Raw genomic sequence first — 24,253 nt, 5'->3', positions numbered from 1 at the left:
ATGTAGATATAAAACGATATCATATTGATATTCCCTCTAAAATTAGACATTTAAATCAGAAAATGTAGATATAAAACGATATCATATTGATATTCACTCTAAAAGTAGACATTTAAATAACAAAATGTAGATATAAAACGATATCATATTGATATTCCCCCTAAAATTAGACATTTAAATAAGAAAATGTAGATATAAAACGATATCAGTAAACATTGAAGTGAAATCCAATGCATTTTTACATACTATCAACTACATAGAAATTGACTTGCATTTGCTATTTGAAAACATATTCAGTTATATAAAGTTTATCGATACAAGCTTTACCACAAAAACGTCCTTTCAAAATACTGAATAAATCCATTTTAATGACTTAAACTTAAAATTATTTGTCTACAAAAATTATTTGTCTACAAAAATTATATTAAATTCAGATTCACAGAATAAGACATAATACATTTGGGTACATTTTTTAGTATCTTGTTTCTTCTAATTACAGATGTTTTTTTTTTCGTTTTTTAATTGCTTACAACCGCATTACTTTAATATATATATATATATATATATATATATATATATATATATATATATATATATATATATATATATATACAGGGTGACCCCCAAAAAACAAAAGTTAAATGGAGGCCATCTAGAACATATGCTGTAGAATGGTGAAAAGAAGGCCAAAGACCCGAGTGTTTTGATGTGATGTTTTTAATATAATAAACTAGTAATGACCAAAGTTTCATTTCATTCGGACAAAACACTAAGAAACGGGGCCTAATTAAAGTTGGGGCCCGTTTTTTGGGGTCACCCTGTATATATATGTATATATATATACATGTATATATATATGCATATATATATGCATATATATACACATATACATGCATGTATATGCATATATACACACACACATATATACATATATATATATACACACACACACACACATATATATATATATATATATATATATATATATATATATATGACGAGTTTAAATGCAAAACGAGGAAAATTTTACAAATTGATAAATAACCGCTATGCAACGCGTTATATTTCATCGCCGTAATACATGTCAAATCATTTGGTTAAAGCCATATGTTATTCCCATTATAGTCGTGTGCTTAATTAAAAAAAAGATCTCACGGTCCAATATTAAGTTTGAAAAATTCGTTTTCGTGAAGGGTTAGTTTTCAATTTAAAAGAAATGAGATTTACCTCTTTTTGCAACATGTTGTGCCAAACGTCACAATCCTGAGACTAGTGTGTAACAAAGAGAATTTTTTTATTTTCAGCAACAAATTGCCAAGCCTATCTTCAGCAACTTTTTTTGATTTCCGAAATAAAGAAATCAAATATGTCTGAAGATAATCTGAACGACTATAATAATAAAAATAAAAATATTAGTTCTTGCTTTGAGCTCGCCCTAACTTTAAATCTATGGTACCAAGTTGATTTGAACTGATATCGTGTATCATTATTAATAAATTAACAGCGGGTGTGTGCAGTTGTAAAATACGATTAAATACATTTTAATTCATACAGATTCTGTACCTATTATTTCAGAGCAAATTCTCTATTGAATATTATATTGTACCCAATATATAGTATTGATTTCCAAGTTTAAAAATTACTTGAGTACGATCAGCACGAATCGAAATCCAAGCATTTAGCGATGCACTCGCGCCTCCTACTATTTGAGCTTCAAATTAAATCACTTCAAGCTATAAATGAATTGGCGCATGCGAAAAAGTAATATACCACAAATGGAAATTAATATTTTACATTTTAACTTGCCGATATATTTCTGTATTTCATTCATTAAAAAAAGAATTTTACTCGTTATAAACCATTCTTGAAATATGATTGCTATTTCCTGTCAATTTTAGCGTTATATGACTAGTAGTTTAAGAATTTATCGGTTAAATATTTACGTACACATACATACATCTACTGTCTTAATTATATGGATAAAAATTATGCTTTTATTACTAAATGATTGAGCACTCTATTATATTTCTATCTACCTTACAAAACTAGTGATTATTAGATATTTAAACGATGTTGCCAAAACGTACACACCTATATCATAAAACATTCCTTTGATTGTATCGTATTTTTTCAGGAATTTCATCGATAGTTTTGGCTTTTAAATCAATTCTTTAAATATACGTTTTGTTTCGTTTATTTGTTTCTTCTTTTCTCATTGTTTATTTTCGCTGAATAGTTACATCTATCCCTTTATTGACTTCTTATTCAACCATCCACCTTCTCTTCGCTTCTGTCTTTTATTCCTTCTATTTTCGTTTTTCGTTTCTCGTCAATTTAGTTTCACACTCCTCTTCGTTTCATTGGTCCCTATTTCTGGTTTTGTAGCCATTATTGATACACTAACACAATCGATGCAATCACAAAACGAAATCTGATTATGGGGCAACAACAACAAACGATCATCTAATAAGGCTACACCCTCTATCCACTCACCATACGTACTCCTCCACCTGGCTTTCTTCTCTATTTTATTTAAATACAACCACCCTTCTCTCCCCTAACTCTTAACAGTAATTTTAGCAATCGGGATAAATTACGCCACGAGATTGTATAATAATTCTTTGATTACGATTTGCCCAATTTCGTCGCTCATTCGATTATCGTTGGGTGGATGGCAAAGAAAATGCGGGAAACGAGATAACTATTTGAGAAAAGGAAGCGAAAATAACAAAAAATAATCCAATTCGTTAAATGAATAAATAAAGAGAATTGAATCAGTTAACGAATAGAAAGATAAGGAAATACGGAAATAAAAGCTTCTAAATCAATTATTTTTTGTTATATCGTTACTTTATAAGGCATTTGAAAAGACTACAGTAAAATAGTTGCGCTACGACGGTCACATATCAGATATTGTTGACGTTTTATTTGCTAGAGTGTTCTCTAGTGAATAATAATAATAATAATAATAATAATAATAATAATAATAATAATAATAATAATAATAATAATAATAATAAAATTTTAATTCATCAATGTTTATTTTATTTTAAATGTATTTTATTTTCCCTAAAGTTTTTTTTCTATATGCTTAATGATAAAAATAAATATTTTTTGGATTCAGAGATTGAGCATTCTAATTTTTCTAATAAATCTTAAATCTTGATTTGCATAAGAAATAATCGATACTAGCTTAGATAGCTACGCATCTCTCGGCCTTTCAAACCATGTCTTGCTTCAACTACATGCCTATAGGTTTGATTCGTCCGCGAGCATTTATAGAAAGAGTGACTCAACTTTTAGATGCTTTGTATAGTATGGTCGTACACTCCGTAAATACGTATGTAAATGTTTAACAAAATAATAGGACAATTTCCTTATATATTATCTATATACTCAATAAAAAGTAAAGACACATCTTAAAGAAGCTTCAGACTATATTGGTTCTTTTCTGTATAAAAAAATCATAATTTATATATACCAACTCTATGAATGTCATTGGTTCTATATTGAATATATGAAGTATATCCATGATTTAAGTCCTAAGAAACACTCAATGGAGTTAATCGTAAAGCTTGTCAATCAAATTAATGAACAGTTGGAGATGATATGTAGAGATAATATTTATCTGCAGTTTCGCATCGAAACTACGAAACGACAACGACCCGCGATTTAAACCAAGGTTCACATAAATTATAGAGGCATGGTTCAGCAGAAAGTACTAACTTATTTAAAGACGTACATTATTATTTATGAGATAATATGATCAGTGGAAGCTTAATTTGATCAATAAGAATAACTGAATGAATTTATTAGTAAGCGAAAATAATCGTCGAATCAGAAATTGTCAAAGTAAAGTATTAAATGGGATATCGCAGAAAAATAATTATTATGAATAAGAAAATTAAATTATGACATTGAAACTTAATTATTTATATTGACAGAAATATCCCGAAAATGACAAACAAATTTAAAAAATGGATTAGTTTTATTTTTTTAACTTCAAAATTTAAATTGTAAAGCAGTTGTGTGCAATAAACTAATTAACTAATTAACTAGTTGTGTGCAATTATACGTCATATTAAATAGTCGCGCACAGGTTCGTATACTTTCTCCATGTGCATACTAACGTATATGTACGGTTTCTACAATATATATATATATATATATATATATATATATATATATATATATATATATATCTTACTTGGTTAAAAAAAAGGGTGAGGTAAGGGGAACAGGAGGCAAAAGAAAAAAAAATTTTTTTGATTCATCCAGCCTTGACAGACGTGTTTTTAAATATTCTCTCCGGTACTTTTCTTTTAATGATTTGGAATTCATTCCATTTGCGCTTTTTCCAAGGAACTCTGCTTTATGGATTATTTTGGACCATTTGGAATTTACCTATCGGATTGAAATTTTAAATTCTACCGTTTTGGATTTTACCATTTTTGGATTTTTACCCTTCACCGAACTGTCCATTCATGTGAAATCTTTTTATTTTTATTTTTATTTTGCCTCCTGTTCCCCTTACCTCACCCTTTTTTTTAACCAAGTAAGATCTGTGACTTACTTGTAGTTTCATTAAATACTTTTATATGCAAAATCCGATCCTGCATTTTGCTAATTCCTGCCCTCTGATGAGAAGGAGAGTATTTCTTCGAAACTCCGCGGATTAAGGACTATCCACTTATCTTGTATTTCCTTTTTTAAAATTAAATATGTTTTTAACTCTTTTTCAAGATGTCTTTTAACATGTTTTATTAATCATTTGTTCATATTATAAGCTCTATTTCCTTTTCGGTTTTATTGAGCTTTTACATCTGGCTGAGTTTATTTTACTTGTAAATATTAACTCTTTAATATTTATAATATATTTTAATTTACCATTTTGATTACCTTGGTAAACTTATTGTAATTTTTTATCATATATATATATATATATATATATATATATATATATATATATATATATATATATATATATATATATTGTAAATATATATATATGTACGTTATATGTAAATATGTATATATTAATATATATTTACATATATGTATGTATGTATTTATGTGTTTGTATTGCGCTATTCATAGCTGTGCATCGCCTGTCTCGTATCATCGAGTACACTGAGTATCATTCTATTTTCTATTCCCAAAAATTCTCGTTAAAATAATGGTTTGCTTTTGAACTTTCTGTGTTTTTTGTTTATTCTCCTCCTTGTTATGCAAGACATGAATACCGAAAAGTATTTACGCAGAAAAGTATTTCTATTAAATTAAAAGCAGATGCGATTTATGAGCCATTTAAATCAGCTATATTTTTGATAACGCGATATTAATGGCGGGCAGGGTATTTTTGACTTAGCTAGAGCATGTAACATGAATTTGTTTATTTATCTAGTGAGAAGTCAAATCTATATAGCATGCATATTGATCTGTATTGGTCTTTACGGCTAAATAGACACATAGGAATTTCTATCCACGTAAATACCGACATCGGGCAAATACAGTCAATATAAACGGAACTAACGGTATACAAATATTGGTTCGATTGTAATATAAGGACTATTGAAACACCTCGCTAATCTAGGATGGTATTCACCCAAACATTATTGAAAATTGTTTCTGCGTCTTAAACGATACATTTTGAATTGAAATAGAATTAGTATCAACTTTCCAACGAATATATAATTGCAATGTTATTTAAAATGTGTATGTGTCCCGTCCCTCTCCTAGTGTAGTTTTTTTTTTTTGTAATTTAATTATCGACTAGTATGTACTTGTACATGTTCTTCTTTAGCTTCGTTAATTTTCATTTAGAATTTAAAAATATTCGTTCAGAAAGTCAAGTACAATTGTTTATTGGCCAAGGAACATACTTTAAGGCCAAGAATCAATTATTCTACATAGAAACAAAACAAAGAGAATTAACTGCAATATTCCAACGATTCCTCATGTGAACCAACAATGAACTAAGTAGATGCATGAGATGCAATTCCTATTTCATGTAAATAATCTAAAAATTATGAAATTGTATCTGCCTGTTCAATGCCCCTCAATTACTATGCCATATTCAAATTTACGTTATAATAATAATGTAAACAAATGACTCTTAACAAATATCGGTGTTAAATTATTAAGGTGAATCTCAAAATGACATGAAAACCTAGTATTTTCTATTTTGTCACGACCTTTGGAAAAATTCAAAGTAGTGTAATGAAATAAATAAGCAAATAATGTTTATATTTGTTTAATCTAACTCGTTTGAATGTGGATATGCTGCATATCATGTCTAATATCTATTATCTCTTCTAGGGGAGTTAACTCTTGTGTAATAAAGGCAATATCTACATAGCGAATATGCAAAGTCTTCTCATAACACAATTAAATAATATACAGAAATCGATTGACACAATTAAATACGATATATTTGTCTTTCCTTTTAACAACTAGAGAGTTGGCTGAAACCACTAAGATGTTGAACTTTCCCAGTTGTGAAAGAACTGCCGAGATTTGATTTCTGACATTGATTCCTGATGTTGTCGTTTTTGTTTCATTCGAATCTTCAAAGACGTAACACGTATTTATGGAAGCCGCCCCCTTTTTGGGTAGAGCACTGTCGCAAATGTATCTCACCGTTGCTTAATTGGCTATAAGGCGAGGCTCATTGTTTGTTTGTTTGTAAACAAGCAGCTTGAGCACTGTAAAAGCGGTGGGCGAGTGTCTATTTAAATGGACATTTGATGAAGTTATTTGCGAGCTCAGATCCGATAGTCCAGAGGTTAGAACTTCCAGCTATCAACGCGATGGTTGTAGGTTTTTATCCCTGGCTAAGGAGAGGTGATGAGCTGTGATACCGCGAAACAATACTGTATGTGGATGACTATATATATATATATATATATATATATATATATATATATATATATATATAATACGGCATCATCACGTTGACATCCAGTTCTCGCCAGATCAATGAAATTGAGCAACATTGAGCCTGTCCAGTACCAAATAAGTGACAATTTGCGAAGACTATGCGCTGTATGTACAACACAGAGTCGTATAAATTTCAAGTTTGGTAATGGAGGCGCATTAATTCACTGGGAAAGATGCAGCCCCAGTCTTCGTTTAGATATGAATCTAAAAGAAGGAAACCTCTTATGTAAAAACCTGCGGTCTATTGTATACGTTGTCTTGTGGCAGTCATTAGCACCGACAAAGATTAGCAGTAATACTAAAGGTGTGGTTGGTTTTACACAAAGTCTACAATACTATAAACAAATCATCTCGGTTGATTTCTGAACAGCTTAGTTTTTGTGGCAGGACTTCATACGTCGAAATCGACGGGAGAGACATTATATATATATATATATATATATATATATATATATATATATATATATATATATATATATATATATGTTATCTTGATATTGATTGTATTCAAATGTACATTATAATAATATACATAAAATGAGAGCGGAAGAGATGCAATAAGCGAAATCAATTTACAGCCAGTATTGATATGTTTAAAATTCCGAGATGATTAATCATGCCCTAATTGTATATAAACCCTTACTTCTTGATCAGTTTTTATCAATTATTTTTTCAGCTATTGAACATAAATATGAGCAAATAAAAAACAAAAACAAAAAAGAACATGAAAACAAAAGCAAAAAAAATAACAGCAAATGTGTCTCACAAGCAAGAATAGTCACACACACGGGCAACTAGAAAACGAATACGTGCACATATCTATATTAAGAATAACACGAGATAATAATAATAATAATAATAATAATATTTTTTAAACATGTTAAAATGTTAGTATTTCTTGCGTATAATTCATTAGATCTAAATCTAATATGATTACTATGTACGAAACTGTGTTTTGTAAAATACTTAAAAGATCTAAAAGAAAGTGTGTAATTTTGATCTTCTTTCAAACTGTTTGCTATGAACAATTTTTATGAAATTCACGTATAACTTAAGCATGATGTAGTAATATTATTAAACATCTCTTCCTAATTTCAATAGATTTCCAACTGATGGTCGTTATATTTAGGAGATGGAATCCAAAATAAAGGAAACAGGAAGTAGCACTTTATTTTATGCAACTATTATTTAAGCTATGAATTTTAACGAAACAATATTTATTATATTCTGATTCTGAATGTTTTTAACATGTTAAAAACTAAATAATGAACATGATTTTAAATAGATCGCGGGGAAAATATCATAAATAAATAATCTATTTTTCTCTTGTTCGAATGATTAACATTTCTTAAATGTGTTACAGCTAATGTCTTTCGTCTTTTCACAGTTCATAAATACGTTATATTTGAGTAAACATGCCGATTATGTTTTAGTTCATTATTGGTTCTGATTAAGGGTTTAGGCAAGCATTATATTGGATATGCAGAATGCGTTGGGAGATAATCGGTCGATTGTTTTTTTTTTTTTTTTTTGGTTAATGAGGGTTTATCAAAAAAAGTTTTTTTTTACTTACTGATTTCAATAGAGACATTTCGTTCGGCATCTGGAGAGGAAAGGAGAAGGTTTTTGGCTAATAAACGAACACAATTCACATTGCACGGTTTGATATCAGAAAACTAAGATCAATAGATTTGAACAAGCTCAGATATAAATAATTAGATGGATTTGAACAAACTTAGATAATTAGATAGAGGTTAATAATATTAGACAGATGGATTGATATGCTTATATATTCATATATATATATATATATATATATATATATAGAGAGAGAGAGAGAGAGAGAGAGAGAGAGAGAGAGAGAAAGAGAGAGAGATTGATAGATAGATAGAGAGAGAGAAAAAGAGAGCGAGAGAAGGATAAATATATGTAGATGAATAAAATAGATAGTCAAAGAGACCTGAAGAAGCGATGTTGAAGTGAGGAATAGAAAAGAGTTATCGAACTTTAATGTAATGATAAATTTCAGCAAAGATAAATGTGTTACCTGAACATTAATGAGCTGACGTAAATCTGAATCACTATTGTACCTATATTTTTTAATCATTCTTCCTATAAGCATTTGCTGCGATAAAATGAATCTGTCCGCTGCATGTCTATGTGTTTAGAAACATTTAAATATGTAATACGTTGACACTTCAATTTTATTTAATTTTGATTTAGATATGTATAACTTTGAACCTCGTATTTCTGTAGGAAGATTGATGTAAGACTTAAGACATACGTATTGTGTGGATTTGAGGCCAAAACAATGTGTCAGCAAATAGTTACCATGTAGCATACATGTTTTAACATTCATTGAACATGTTGTTTGATGTTATGGATTGAATGTTTGATTCAACTTTTTGGTGTGTCATACAACATTCAAAATCTTCGCATCCAAATAGTTTTATCCTATTTAGAAATCAACTGATTTATGCCGGATTTAAATGTTTATAATGAAATTAGTCCTAAAATTGATATATTTTAAATGAGAAATCATTTAAAGTCAGAATATCTGAATCGCCAGATAAGCATAAATAATGAAAATGTGTATCTGTTACCTTCATTGATTTTTTCTCGGCTTTTTAATGCTTTTTGTATCTATCAACCTTAACACATATTATAAACCCTTGTTGCAAAACATATGTAAGTAAATAACTAGAAATTTTATGACTGGACATAAAGAAAAGAAGAAAAAAATGTTAAGAATAAACGCATATGTTTACAAACATATATTTCTTTCTATTTTCTAGAGATGCGATTTAATATACAGCTAAACTCCACATCCATTTATACGAATAGCTAAACACACACTAGAATAAAAACAGATTAGAACGCACATAAGTACAGGACGAAAATAAATAGCTGAAAAAAGAACAACGATTATCCATTTAATGAGAACGAATTTCTTAGATATTTCTCTGCAATTTAGAAAATCAAAATCAAGCAAAGATTAGAAGAATACATATTTAACAGTTTGTTTGCGATTTGGATGGAAACTATAATTAGACTATTATTTATTTAATGGTTGTGCTCCTCGTGTAATTATGTAGTGCGGGTTTCGAACTGAGAATGAAATGAAGATTTCAGCTTTGAAAATTATTTGGAAAACACAAATATATCATGTCTCTATGATCAGTAATGCTTTTGGAAATTGTTTACAGTGAAATAATAAATTGTTGGTGTATTTTAGCGATATTTTGTTGAATATTAACAATGTTATTCCATTCTATGTGAAGAATTAATGAAAGCAAATAAAAGATGGTATTGGATCATGGTATAAAAATGAATGACATATTTATGTATCAAAACAAATCACATTTTACTGATGATGATGCTGATGATGATGATGATGATGATGATGATGATGATGATGATGATGATGATGATGATGATGATGATGCACGCGTGAATAAGCAACTACAGTGAAACAACTAAACAACAACTCATATTCTTGTTTCATTGTTGTACTCACATACAAACCATTGTACGGATCCACTTCAAGATTGTGATGTCTTTTCTAGAGTACAAAACAGGTTTAGTATAATTGTCAACCTGACCCTTTATCATAAATGATTAATCAAGCAATTGCTTAAGAAGATGTTAAGTAATATTTGAATTTTTTTCTCCTTAGCCTGACTTATTAATTCTTTTTTCTTTCTTTTATCATTAAACATCACCTTAGTTCAAGATTCATTCATACTCTTATATTTTTTCATTTTATTTAAGTTTTTGGTAACTATTGCCGGAAGTTATTTCGTTCCACAACTTAATGGTTGAACCTTAAAAACGGTTATGAATTTAAATGCTCGAGAGGGATTGAAATCATCTTAACCCTGAAGGGGAGCAACGACGGCGTTCCCATTAGGTCATTGTTGCATTTTTTAACGTCTATTACCCTCAAATGGTATCACAGCTTCGTTCAATTCGTTCTCCTTATCTTATTCTTCCCTCTTCCGCTTATCTCATAACTTCTAGTATTTCGACCCCTCCCCCGCACCTAAATTTCTACTATCATCATCACAACATGAGTTCTATAATAACCATTACTAAAAGACGAGAACATTAATCTTTCATTGCTACTTTCTACTGCCATTTCTATCGCTCTTTCACAAGCACACAGACACACACACACGCATACATGTATATATATATGTATATATATATATGTATATGTTTAAGCGCGCACACACACATACATACATACATACATGTATATATATGTGTGTACGTTTAAGCTTAAGATAGTATACGTATTTGTGTATAATAATTCGCGCATGTGTGTGTGTGTGTGTGTGTGTGTGTGTGTGTGTGTGTGTGTGTGTGTGTGTGTGTGTGTGTGTGTGTGTGCTCGCGGACGAATGTATACTAATGACATGTAGTTTTATCTTTGTCGCACACAGACATAATCTATTCTTCTCCCAATCAATTATACAAAATTGTTCTCCTTTTCACCCCAAAATGATTCTCTCGTATCCAATGTCTTTCTGCGTAATAATTCATTACTTTCCTTTTTTCTCAACCGCTCTTCTTACCTTCTTTCTCCTTCTCTTTTTCTTTGTCTTTCTCTTTCTCTCTCTCTCTCTCTCTCTCTCTCTCTCTCTCTCTCTCTACTTACTTAGCTAATTTTCAGCGATTTTTCAATTTCTTTTCTTTTCTTTTTATATTTTCTTCATTTATCGTATTTATTTTCATTAATTGTTTTTCTCCCATTATTTTTTCTAGTTTATTAATCTTTACGAAGCGTAACTTTACTTTCTTTCCATTTTCCGGCTCCTTTTCGTCGTTTGTACTATTTCCTATTTCCCGGTATCTTTCTTAATTTTTTCCCCTAGCAGTGGGCCGCTTCAATCTCATTCATTTTTTTCCACATTTAGTCTCTCTTGTCTTTGGTTCGATATTCTTAATTCAATTCGTCATCCAATCTAATACAATATTTTTTTTCATTTCGAGTATTTTTCTTTCTCTTTCTCATCTTTCACTTTCTTTTTAGTTGTTTCACTTTGCTTTTTTTTCTTTATTTCATCAGAGTTCAATTTCAAATAATCAATTCACTCTTTTTGTTTCTATTCTTCATCCGCATCTATGTTCCGCTCATGTTTCCTTTTCATCTCTTGTCCAGTTCATCATCTCCTTTTCATAATTCATCTGGTCTTCATTTTTTCATTCTTACGTTTTTTATTTCGGTTTTTATGTTATTTCTTCATAAGAACCACTGACACACGGTGCCAAGAAGTGATGGCGCCTTTGATAAACGACTCTACATCGGACGTGAGAAATGTCGGCGGACTGGGATGAGAGTCTTAAGGAGACTGAGCAGACGGGAAGGGAGGGGGGGACGACGAGAAGACACAATTTACAAAGCCAGTGCCATCCTAAGGGAAATCATATCCACACTCTTGGTGGGATTAATTGTAAAGAGCAGAGATGAGCCAGTTAGCTTATTGTATTAAGCAGGCAGATTCGCTGATCGTAAGATTAAGTCTTGTAGGCAGTAATCGTTCAAAGAGCTGGCCGTGTTGATGGCCCAGACGCGCCATCATCGCCATCTTTCGACTCTTAAATACACGCGTAGAATTGTTAGAACGTCTAATGTCTCCAAGTATTTCCGCTAAGTAACCTTCACAATTTATTTGTTTGTTATCTCAGTTTAAGCTCTTCACAATTAAATATTTGATATATATATATATATATATATATATATATATATATATATATATATATAACAACTCAAATTTTGATGAATATCATCTGATAGTTCGTAAATTATGACTTTAATTTATTATTATGATTTGATAAGAATTGATTGAATTTTATGTTAAAATGTTCCAAACGATTGCTGCTCTTAATCTGATGTAACAATTTGTTTGGGAAATATATTACCTTGCGATTAAGTAAATGCATCAGTTATTTTAGAAATGCAAACCAGACACATAAAACAATGACTGGTTATTATAAAACACTTATTGGTGATCTTTATCATGTAAACATTTAAGTATACCTTAAATATATAGAACGTATAACAATGTCAATATGAGTCAATTGTTTTTATTTATCTTTTCTTACAGTAGTTTTGAAATCTCGTTAAAAACTCTTACGCTCCAAAATGAAACATGCGTTCTGAACTTACGATTGCGTGGGTTGCCCTTGGCTTGCAATCGTTATAAAGTTAAATTAAGTTGTTTAAACAAGAAATAAGTATGAGCATTTTTGTAGAAAATGTCGATAAACGGAAATCGTTCACAGTCGCTGACGCTGATAAAGTAGTAAAAACATGGATTGATTCACTTTTATGCTCTAAAAATTATGCAAAATGGAATCAAAATCGCAATCATAATGAAAGCCTTTCAATCTTACATCTTTATTTAAACATTATTATATTTAGATACTAGCATGAATACCCGGCGTTGCCCGGGTCCTCATGAAGTTCCGTTTGGACACACCTGCTATACTAAGGATACTGAGCACTTTTTTATTATTATTATTATATGTCAAGTCTATCGTGGACAACGTCGATAGTCCTACAACAATTTCAAAAATAAAAACTTAAAAACATATTAATAAACGAAAATGTAATCGCCGCAAAAAAGAAGTACGAGACAACCTAATCACCAGATAGTTTGGCAGAAGGGATACGAAGAGAAGTAACTATTCTCCGGATATTGAGCACTTTTTGATCACTATATACCAGTTTCAGCGAATTTCTTTAATGCTGCCTCAGTTTAGAAATACTTTTCTTTACAGTCTGGTGCAACGTGGACAAACTGAAAATAATTCGGGTTTAAAAATAAGTAGGTAGAATTTGTTTTAACCGAAATAAACGTTTTTATGTTATAAAAATTAGTTACAACTTATTGCGTTATTAAAAGAAAAAAAATCAAGCAGTTACTATGCGAACAAATGCGAATTATGTAAGCCTTGAAATAAGAAAAACGTTTTGTTTTAATTTAATAAACCGCCTGTAAAAAAAAATGCCAAATATATAATACAAAGTTTAAAAAATATTTTAACCTTGCAAAAGAAAAAAAACTATTAAAGAATTGTAAATGAAAAAAAAATTGTGTGTATGTGTAAACTAGAGAATCGTAATTGGATTGGAATTTTTGTTTCTTTAAAATTAAAATGCAACAATCGGTTGATTTAAACCTCTGATAATAAAATCGAAATAAGAAAATTGTTCCTTTTTTACTAATAAACTACCGAAATTACAAAACAACCCTGTTTAAATGCAAAAAAAAAAAAAAATACCACCGATAGGTGTACGTGAACATGTAAACTAATGGTTATGAGACAACTTCCTAATTCACGGGCTGCAGCGCTGATAAGACAATCACGTTGAAAATTTTTGTAGTTGAATGAATTCAGAGGCGAGTTCTGGACGCATGCACACTTGTTTAAATCGTTTAGAAAAAGACGATTTTAACTGACCCCTGTGTCATTTAAAACTCTATTTCCATACGAAATAATTGCCCTTTTTATCCAATTTTCACATATTATGCGTCTGAGAAATTGCTTTTTAAGATGCTATCGATTTCGATCTGATCGGATGCGGATGACAAAAGGTTTTAACATACATACTAGCACACACAAACACTCAGACGGGTCTCCTTTATATAAAAGACTAGCATGGGTACCCGGCGTTGTCTGGGTCAACATGAATTTCGGTTTATGGTATTGAGCACTTTTATCGATACCCTCACAACAATTACAAAAATAAAAGAACCGATAAAAATACGAAAATGTAAGTGCCCCAATAAAGAATTACGTGACACCATATATTTTGGCGGAAGGGATACGAAGAGAAGAAGCTATTCTCCGGATATCGCGAACATTTTATTGCCCGTGCGCTGGAAAAAACGCCCCACTTTCACCTAAAAAATAAACAATGAATTAAAACAACTTTTCTCCCATTTAAATAGCAGCGAGAGTACGTGCGACCGCAAAAAAAAAAAAAGAGCCGCTGCAGACATGCTCAAATACACGAAAGAAGGAATGAAGGGGAAAAGTTACGGGCAAATGCTTTTGCCCATATGACAACGAGTGTTATGACGTCATGACGTTAAAAATAAGATATGTAAACAGTTTCAGTTTAATAGGCGTGCATGACTTGTGAAAACAAAGACGCGAAAAAAGACCCCTCTTCCACAAGGTGGTTCAGTTTACTACCTCAAAATTAATCTTTTTTTTAATTTTCACATATTATGCATCCAAGGAATTGATCTTTCAGATGGTACCGGTTCCGACCCGGTTGTATGCGGATGACAAAAGTTTTTCGCAGACATACAAACACATATACTACCACACAGGCAACTTTTCCATATATAATAGATGTATACACGAGTGCCAGTAAAAATAATAAAATTTAAATATTTACTAAAATTAAGTTATGTAATATTTCACACGTCCTTATATACATATTTACTGAATTATATTGCACAATATATTTACAAAATTAAATTGTGATCTATGAATTTTAAAGTAAATTTTCCGTGTTATTTAATGTAACTAATGTTGAAATAAAATCTACAAAATGTTGAAATTAATCATTTTGATTATTAGGTGCGACATTAATGACACGCATAGAGTTCTTAATTTATCCAAATCTATACTTTTTCTACAAGATTGTATATTTGAAAGTCAGGTCTTCACAGATACATTCTGGAAGTTCTATAGTTATTTCATTCGTTCATTTTTCATTGACGTTTGTCATCTATTCTACAAAACCATCAAGTATCATTGGAATAGTGTTTTGATGAATTCTAAGTCAAAGGTTTTTATAAGTTTGTGTTTCCTTGTGATAATGTATGCACTATCATTGCGTGTATAATATTGTTGGCGTACGTGTATATTATTGTGTGTAACACGGCCTTTGCGCTCGAACTGTGCGTACGTATGCTTCATCAGTATACATAGTGCCACACAACTTTTGCGTGCAGCTTCCTACACATTTTTTTAAGAGTGGTATTCAAAGAAAATAACGAAACGTGAAAAATAAATGGAAAAGCACAAAAAATATCAAATTTATTTGAAAAACTGAGTTAAGCAAGTAAAACATGTTGGATACAATCAAATTAAGGAGAATAAAATCAGCGATAAAATAAAACATGGCGAAGATAAATTGAATTTAGACGAGAGAAATGTACATTTTTGAAAAATCAATTGATATTTACTTCACTATTAATAGAATTTACGAAGAGAAAATAAGTGAATTGAGGAAGCTTCGTATCGTATTCTTTGTTTGTTTAAAATCCAAAGAAAAATTTACTTTTAACTTAGTGAAGACGATTGTATTTAATTCTTTTGGGGAATATTTCACTGTTTTATCCAATCCACTTTTGAACATCGTATATCTGTTTAATCAACAAAAATTCCGTAGAATAATAGTGTTTCTGAAATAACAAGGCGAGCTAATAATGATGTTTCTAATATAATAAGGCGAGCTAATAATGATGTTTCTAAAATAATAAGGCGAGCTAATAATGATGTTTTTTTTTTAAAAAATAGCTAATAATGTTTTTAAAATAAGATGAACTAAACCGGAAACAAATATGTATTTAAAAAAATTACAGAGATGATTACAAATTCATTTAATGAATCAGGATTCATTAATTATAAATTATGTAGTAATGTACGGAATGATCGCATTAATACACAGGTTTTTGTTAGATCGTTGAAGTTAAACAGCATCGAATCTGGTCAGTATAGCTGAGTAACCATTCGAGAATATCAAACGCTGTATGTAGGGAGGCGTCGGAACCTTTCTGCAAGTACTGCAAACGTCGCCATTTCTCCTATATAGATAGTGCATTGTGAACTCAATATTTCCATGAAACCTCCTCCTCCTCCTCCTCCTTCTCTAAAGGAAGCCGGTTCACCTCCGTCTAGAATGAATGCTGCTTACACACACATTATGTAATAATCTTCTAATCTTCAAATATAAAGTATAAATTTCGTAATACATTTATTGTTTCTGCGCAATGGAATGAAAGGCGAGCAGTTTTAAACCATCTACCAAATTGAAGGACGAGGAAAAGAATGTGAAAAGAAAAAGCTAAGTGATCTAAGAACGTAGGTTAGGGTTTTCTAGTCACATTTTCTGATACAAGAAAATATCGGCTGAAGTGCTTATATATTTCAGACATACTTCCTTTAGGTGAAAACAATAATCTTAGATCATGTTCAAAGTTTATACAAATGTTTATATGAGCGCGCTTTGCATATCATTGAACAGTTTATGAATATGTTTGCACCTCCCCGGATTTTTCTCAATAGCTCTCAGACATTGTAGATACATCATAAATGAGGAGATTCATGAATGAATATCAGAGAAGAATTTATGAAACTTTAATGATCTAAAATACGCTAATTGTTTAGTTAATAAACCATGTAGCCAACTATAAAGTTAATTAGATACAAAATCGGATGGATAATGTAAACTATCCCTCTGTTATTAGATAGATACATAAATAAATAGATCAAAAAATGTAGAGCATCACATGGAAAGTAAGCGATGTGGATAGCGACACGAGGACTATTCCAGTGTATTAATAGTACTGAACATCCCTACACACATAATTGATAAATTGTATTGGTTGTGGATAAATCATAACATGCTTAATTTTACTAAATTTGAATCATTAGAATGTACATTTCTTTTCATACAACACTTTAAAAAATAATGAGTCATATTTTAATCGCCTTCGTTTTGATTCGCGTCGACATTGTCTCAAGTAAAAACTGACTGGAACTATTACAAAGATGGCAATGATTTACATTCTCGTCAAAGTAGACGAAGATTGCCGACCACTGATAAAATATGCACGAGGTGAAAACTAACCATTTCTTACGCCGATCTAGCAATTCTCACAAATCTGCATATAACATACGCAGTAAAAGACATAAGGAGGTTTCAATCAGCATTTTCTCTCACACATGTGTTTACGTGTGGCTAAATGTATATCTATCTCTACTATTATATAAAATAAACGTCCTCAATGTGTCTGTGTGTGAGTTCTTTCCCTATGGATTCGAAAACGGCTGGGCCGATTTTTTTAAAAATTCGCATGAAGTGGCAGTGTTTATACATAGGTGTGTATCGAAATGTTTTCGATACGTATCGATGAATTGATAATTGAAAGAAGGAACTGGTGATTTTGCCAAAGTTAACACCCTAACCCGTCCTAATACCACAATTGCCTTTGAGAAGTTTTATTACTACACAGACCTCAACTAGAGCATGATACTTGACTTTTGTATTTTAAACTTTAATTCAAGCCATTATATATCAAATTATTTGATAAAATCAGCAGTACGTTCTCTACAGTGCAATGTAAACTGAAATGTATTGTGAACTAAGTCACTGTGAGGGGGTATGTGAAGCTTCCTCCAGGTGCATCACGATGGATCCCCAACAAAAGCAGGCAATCAATAGATTTGATGGGATAATCGGCGATTTTACCGATTTCGATAACAATAAAAATATGGGAACATGAAACATGCATTAAGCACTATTCAACCCCGGACAATTTTAGGTTCCCCTGCTAATATTATATGAAAGAAAAATTGTTTTCCTCTGTGTATGAAGTTGTTCCGTATTCACTCCGATACGGCTGGGGCGATTTTTACTAAATTGCACACAAATGTACTTTATGTGTCTGTTTGACGTAACAGGGGCGCATTTGAAGGGAATGTTTCTGCTTAAAGTACAATTTTACTGTGCTATTTGACTTTTGTGGTTTAAACCTTAATTCAAGCTGTTATACAACAGTAGCCTTTCTATAGTGCAATGTAGATTGTAATGTATTGTGCACTAATCACTGCTGGAAGGTGTGTGAAACTTCCTCTTAGTGCACGCGATGGATCCCCAACTAGAGCATTTAATCAATCGATTTGATTGAAAAAAATAGGCAATTTTACCGATTTCAATGACAATAAATAAATATGAAATATGTGTGTGAAACAATCGTTGGTCATCATCCAATCCTGGACTATGTCGAGTCTCCCTGCTAGTATTAATATATTTTTATTAATAGTTTTATATTTTGACTCAGAGTATGATAAAATTACACGTTTTTAAAATCAAATATATTTTACCGTAAATTAACAAAGTTGTTAAAACGCTTAAACATGTTCATTAAAAAATCTAAAACATTTAAAATATTTTGATATAATTTTGATATTTATAAATACAGAGTAGAATCACTATAGTTTTATAACAATGTTGATAAGCTTTTAGAATAATAAAATGAAATAAGTTTTTTTTTTTTTTAAATCAGACAACTTTGGCACTTACGAATGCAATTTTATTTTTTTTTATTTTTTAATCCTCGTAATTTCATAATTTAATCCTCGTAATTTCATAATATACACCCACAGGGTACTGAATTATGCAAAGTGAAAAGTAAAGTCACTATCATCGCATGGTCACTCTTGGATTAATAATGATTAGTAAAACTGCGTACTCCACATAATGATGTCATCCTGTCATCTCAAGGAGAAAATAATTAATGAGTCGAAAAAGAACAAAATGGAAAAGAACGGCAGAAACAAAAATGAACCAAATAACGAAAATAGTAAGTTATCAAGCAAGTAACACTAAAGAGGAGACTAATGTATATATATATATATATATATATATATATATATATATATATATATATATATATATATATATATATATATATATATATATATATAATAAGATTTAATCTTAGTTAATCAATGTTGCCACCTTGCAACTTTTTCTATATCAAACTAAATATATGTTACAGTATTATGTATTCCAGGTTTATGTTTGTGTTTAATACGCTTTGATACGCAATTACATGATCAAGTTCATCCATCTATTACAAAGTTGGTGCGTTTCATGCTTGTGTCTTACTGTTTTTCACTGTTTTTTTTTACTGTTTTTCACTGTTTTTTTTTACTGTTTTTCACTGTTTTTTTTTACTGTTTTTCACTGTTTTTTTTACTGTTTTTCACTGTTTTTTTACTGTTTTTCACTGTTTTTTTATTTACTGTTTTTCATTGTTTTTTTTTATTTACTGTTTTTCACTGTTTTTTTTTATTTACTGTTTTTCATTGTTTTTTTTTATTTACTGTTTTTCACTGTTTTTTTACTGTTTTTCACTGTTTTTTTTTTACTGTTTTTCATTGTTTTTTTTATTTACTGTTTTTCACTGTTTTTTTTTTACTGTTTTTCATTGTTTTTTTTTATTTACTGTTTTTCACTGTTTTTTTTTACTGTTTTTCATTGTTTTTTTTTATTTACTGTTTTTCATTGTTTTTTTTTATTTACTGTTTTTCACTGTTTTTTTATTTACTGTTTTTCATTGTTTTTTTTTATTTACTGTTTTTCACTGTTTTTTTACTGTTTTTCACTGTTTTTTTTTTACTGTTTTTCATTGTTTTTTTACTGTTTTTCACTGTTTTTTACTGTTTTTCACTGTTTTTTTACTGTTTTTCACTGTTTTTTTATTTACTGTTTTTCATTGTTTTTTTTTATTTACTGTTTTTCACTGTTTTTTTACTGTTTTTCACTGTTTTTTTTTTTTACTGTTTTTCACTGTTTTTTTTTATTTACTGTTTTTCACTGTTTTTTTACTGTTTTTCACTGTTTTTTTACTGTTTTTCATTGTTTTTTTTTATTTACTGTTTTTCTTTACTGTTTTTCACTGTTTTTTTATTTACTGTTTTTCACTGTTTTTTTACTGTTTTTCATTCTCTTTTTTACTGTTTTTCATTGTTTTTTACTGTTTTTCACTTTAGCTTGTTTTACTCTTCCCTTCGCTTATAAACTCCAACTTTTGATACAAAAAAGAAAAACTTATTGCGATAAATCCAGATTATCGAGTATCAATATTAATAATTGTTTTAAGGTGATTCACTCGTTTACTAGTTTGAGATTAATTAGTTCAGTTGAAAGAAACAAATCACAGTGACACTTATATAAGGAATTGGTATGACTTATTTTGATTTTTCACCCGAAAAGTTCTTATTAAATATATAATTTAATATTATGATTTCGAATTCTATACAAAATTAACTCCTAAATTATAAAAGGAAGCATATTTTATTTCTTTACAACTGTTTTAGTAAAGAAATAAAATATGCTTCCTTTAATAATTTATTTAGGAGTTAATTTTGTTATTTAAAGTACACACACACACACACACACACACTAATATACGCATATATATATATGTGTGTGTGTGGGGGTGTGTGCGTGTGTGTGTGCGTGTGTGTGTGTGTGTGTGTTTGGACAGTCAGACAGAGATGAGCAAGTAATGCTGTCTAAAATGATGTGAAATATATAAAAATCACCTATATATCATTTCAGGTTTCTGTCCAACGAGCGTCTGGGTTAGTCATGACTAAGCGAAAGCCAAAACTTCCTCAAATATTTATCGGAGTAGAACGAAATTTTCAATCAGCAAAATCTCTCCTCGACCCTTTTTTTTCTTTTTTTTTTTTTTTTGGTTAGGCTTTTGTTGTTTTTTTTATTGTTCATTACTTAAACGTAACAGCACGAATATATTTCCAGTGATTCATTTTTTTCTGGTTTTGTCATTGTTACATAGAGACTGGTATGATAGTAGTTGTCACGTGCTTTCTCAGTGGGATTTACAAGGTTCATAGCATAAAAATTGTCAGTGAAACGTGGTAGTCGTCTTGTAAAATATCAAATAACCTTTTACCTAACTGTCCAGGTCTGAATGTTGTTTTTTTAAATCAAGTTCGTTGAAAACCAACCGGATTTTTTACGGATAAGTAACAAGTTTGAATATATATTTTAATCAAATTCAGCTGCGTATAAAGTCCGAGGATATGTAAAATGAAACATAGCGTGGATGAACTTTGCTTATTAAAACAGCGGCTGTAGAAACACACCAGAAAGTTTACGATGAGAGGACATTCAATATTCCTAGTAAAATTCTGATATCTACATCTCCTTACTATCTTTACCTAGCCTTAATCAGATTCTTTGTGTTCTATAAAACTTGACGTCACCATTTATGGGTACCCGAGTGCATAGAGTCGACTGGTATTCTACGTTTGATGTTATAAATGTGTGAAATGAACCAACGGTAAAGTTCATATAACAGATTTCAATATCAACGTAATCATAGTAAGCAGGAGAGAATCTTTTATCCCATTGTGAATATTTGTTTCCTTTTTTAGCGGCACAAATTCGCATTTATTTGAGCATTAGTCGAAGGGAGAGATCTATTGAATACGCGAGTGTTTACCAATCCTTCTTTTTCAAGTGTAATCGCCTCTCATAAATACGGACTATAAAAGCTACTATTTGCTTAACAAGTCAGAAAGTTTCAGTGCAAGTAAATCGATTTGAGGGGGATTTGCGAACAATTTATGTTAATTCGTAGGAGCATTGATGAGAAATATCAACAAAATAAAGAACTGAAAATTTCAACGTCAAATCTAAACGAAAAAAGTCTATGATAAAAACTTATTTCTAAAATTTCAAAGAAATGAAATGAAAGTATAAAAAAGAAACGGTACAAAATATAAAGAAGGTAAAAGACATAGATATCGTTATTTTTAAGAAATATATATATATATATATATATATATATATATATATATATATATATATATTTATATATATAATATGTGTAGAAATTTCTCGATGGCTCTTTCGGCTACCATCTCTTCATGTAAAAATCGATAGCATACAAAACAATATTATTGGTGAAATTAAAGAGCACTACGGGGGAATTTGGATGTGCAAAAAAAAACCGATTGAAAGAAAAAATTTAATCTGTAAATACGGCGTTTAAAAACGACTAAAACTGGGCACAACGAGGGAGAAAAAGAAAGAGTGAGAAAAGGGGTCAAAGTTTCCCAAAGATAAATAATGCTTTTGTTGTCTCCTTGTGCCAACATCAAGAAGATTTTTGAACCATAATAGAGACACACTCCAAAATCTTTAAATGGTTTTTGGGGTCTGATCAGCGTAACACCTCGAACCACTCTATATTATATTTGTCGGCACAGCATGGATTGTCAACCAAATGCTGCTCAATAGCAGAGTCCAAGACTACAGAAAGAGAGAGACTACCAGATCCTACCCTCCCCTGTCTGATTTTAGATGGAACGTGCTGGTTTATACGAGTTAGCATATGCAAAGATGTTCACCCGACATAACCGGAATCGCACTGGCATTGAAATTGATAAACGGATAATACTTGCAAAAGCGAAGCCAAAATGCAAAGACGTCTACTTGCATTATTTAAAAAGAATGCCGTGCCGACAAATATCAAATAGAGTGGTTCGATGTGTTACACAGAGCAGAAAACCATTTAAAGATTTTGAAGTCTGTCTCTATTGTGGTTCGAAAACCTTTATGTCGGCAAAAGGAGACAACAAAAACATTTCTCTTTGGGAAACTTTGACCCTTTTCTCCCTATTTTTTTCTCCCTCGTTGTGCACAGTTTTAGTCAGTTTTAAACGCCGTATTTAGAGATTAAATTTTTCTATTAATCGTTTTTTTTCTTAATTTTGGCACATCCAAATTCCCCCTTAGTGCTCTTTAATTTCGCCAATAATATTGTTTTGTATGCTATGGATTTTTTCTTGAACAGATGATAGCCGAAAGAGCTTTCGAGAAATTTCTGCACATATTATTTAAATCTATTTATAAACGTTGTACCTTCAAACATATATATATATATATATATATATATATATATATATATATATATGGGGAAGTGTCTCATCCTGCTGGGAGTGACATTCTTTATTCCTAAACATCTCTTGAGAACGTATATATATATATATATATATATATATATATATATATATATATATATATATATATATACGTTCTCAAGAGATGTTTAGGAATAAAGAATGTCACTCCCAGCAGGATGGAGCACTTCCCCATTATCATTATGATGTAAGAACATATGTTCATAGTCACCTGCGAAACAGATAGTTAGGACGAAGGAGGAAGTATCGAGCACTGTCCACGCTCACTTGATTTGTTAATCACAGGATTAACACACAAAACGAGCTACAATGAATGAATTGAAAGCAACCATTGAAAAAAGATGTGTCAACATTCCAATTGGACATATTAGGAACTCATCTGATTCAACCGGTAAGCGTTCTAAGCTGTTCATGGACCACAATGGCCAATAATTTGAACACTTTTGATAACTAGCTGGTTTCTATATTTGATTACAGTATTTTGATGTATGAAATTTTTCAAATGTTTGTTGTAAATGGTAATTTAAAAAGTGTATACATT

At 30.4% G+C, this 24,253-nt stretch overlaps 1 protein-coding gene across 9 annotated transcripts in view; it reads right to left on the bottom strand.

The window, feature by feature from the left end:
* LOC145239867 (AT-rich interactive domain-containing protein 3C-like) overlaps positions 1 to 24,253 on the bottom strand; it is a 420,808-nt gene that overhangs the window by 160,577 nt on the left and 235,978 nt on the right. For 8 of the 9 annotated variants that reach the window (XM_080103441.1, XM_080103444.1, XM_080103446.1 and 5 more), the window contains one exon: positions 8,513 to 8,542. The exons of the other annotated variant lie outside the window; for it this stretch is intronic. In XM_080103441.1, coding sequence (XP_079959567.1) covers positions 8,513 to 8,542 — 30 coding nt within the window. The remainder of the gene's footprint in view (positions 1 to 8,512; positions 8,543 to 24,253) is intronic. 9 annotated transcript variants of the gene reach the window in all.

Source organism: Euprymna scolopes, chromosome 19, assembly GCF_053919585.1.
Source record: "Euprymna scolopes isolate OS-2025 chromosome 19, ASM5391958v1, whole genome shotgun sequence".
NCBI lineage: Eukaryota > Metazoa > Mollusca > Cephalopoda > Sepiida > Sepiolidae > Euprymna > Euprymna scolopes.
The sequence above is the reverse complement of the archived record's forward strand: the minus strand, read 5'-3'. Positions and strand labels throughout refer to the sequence as shown.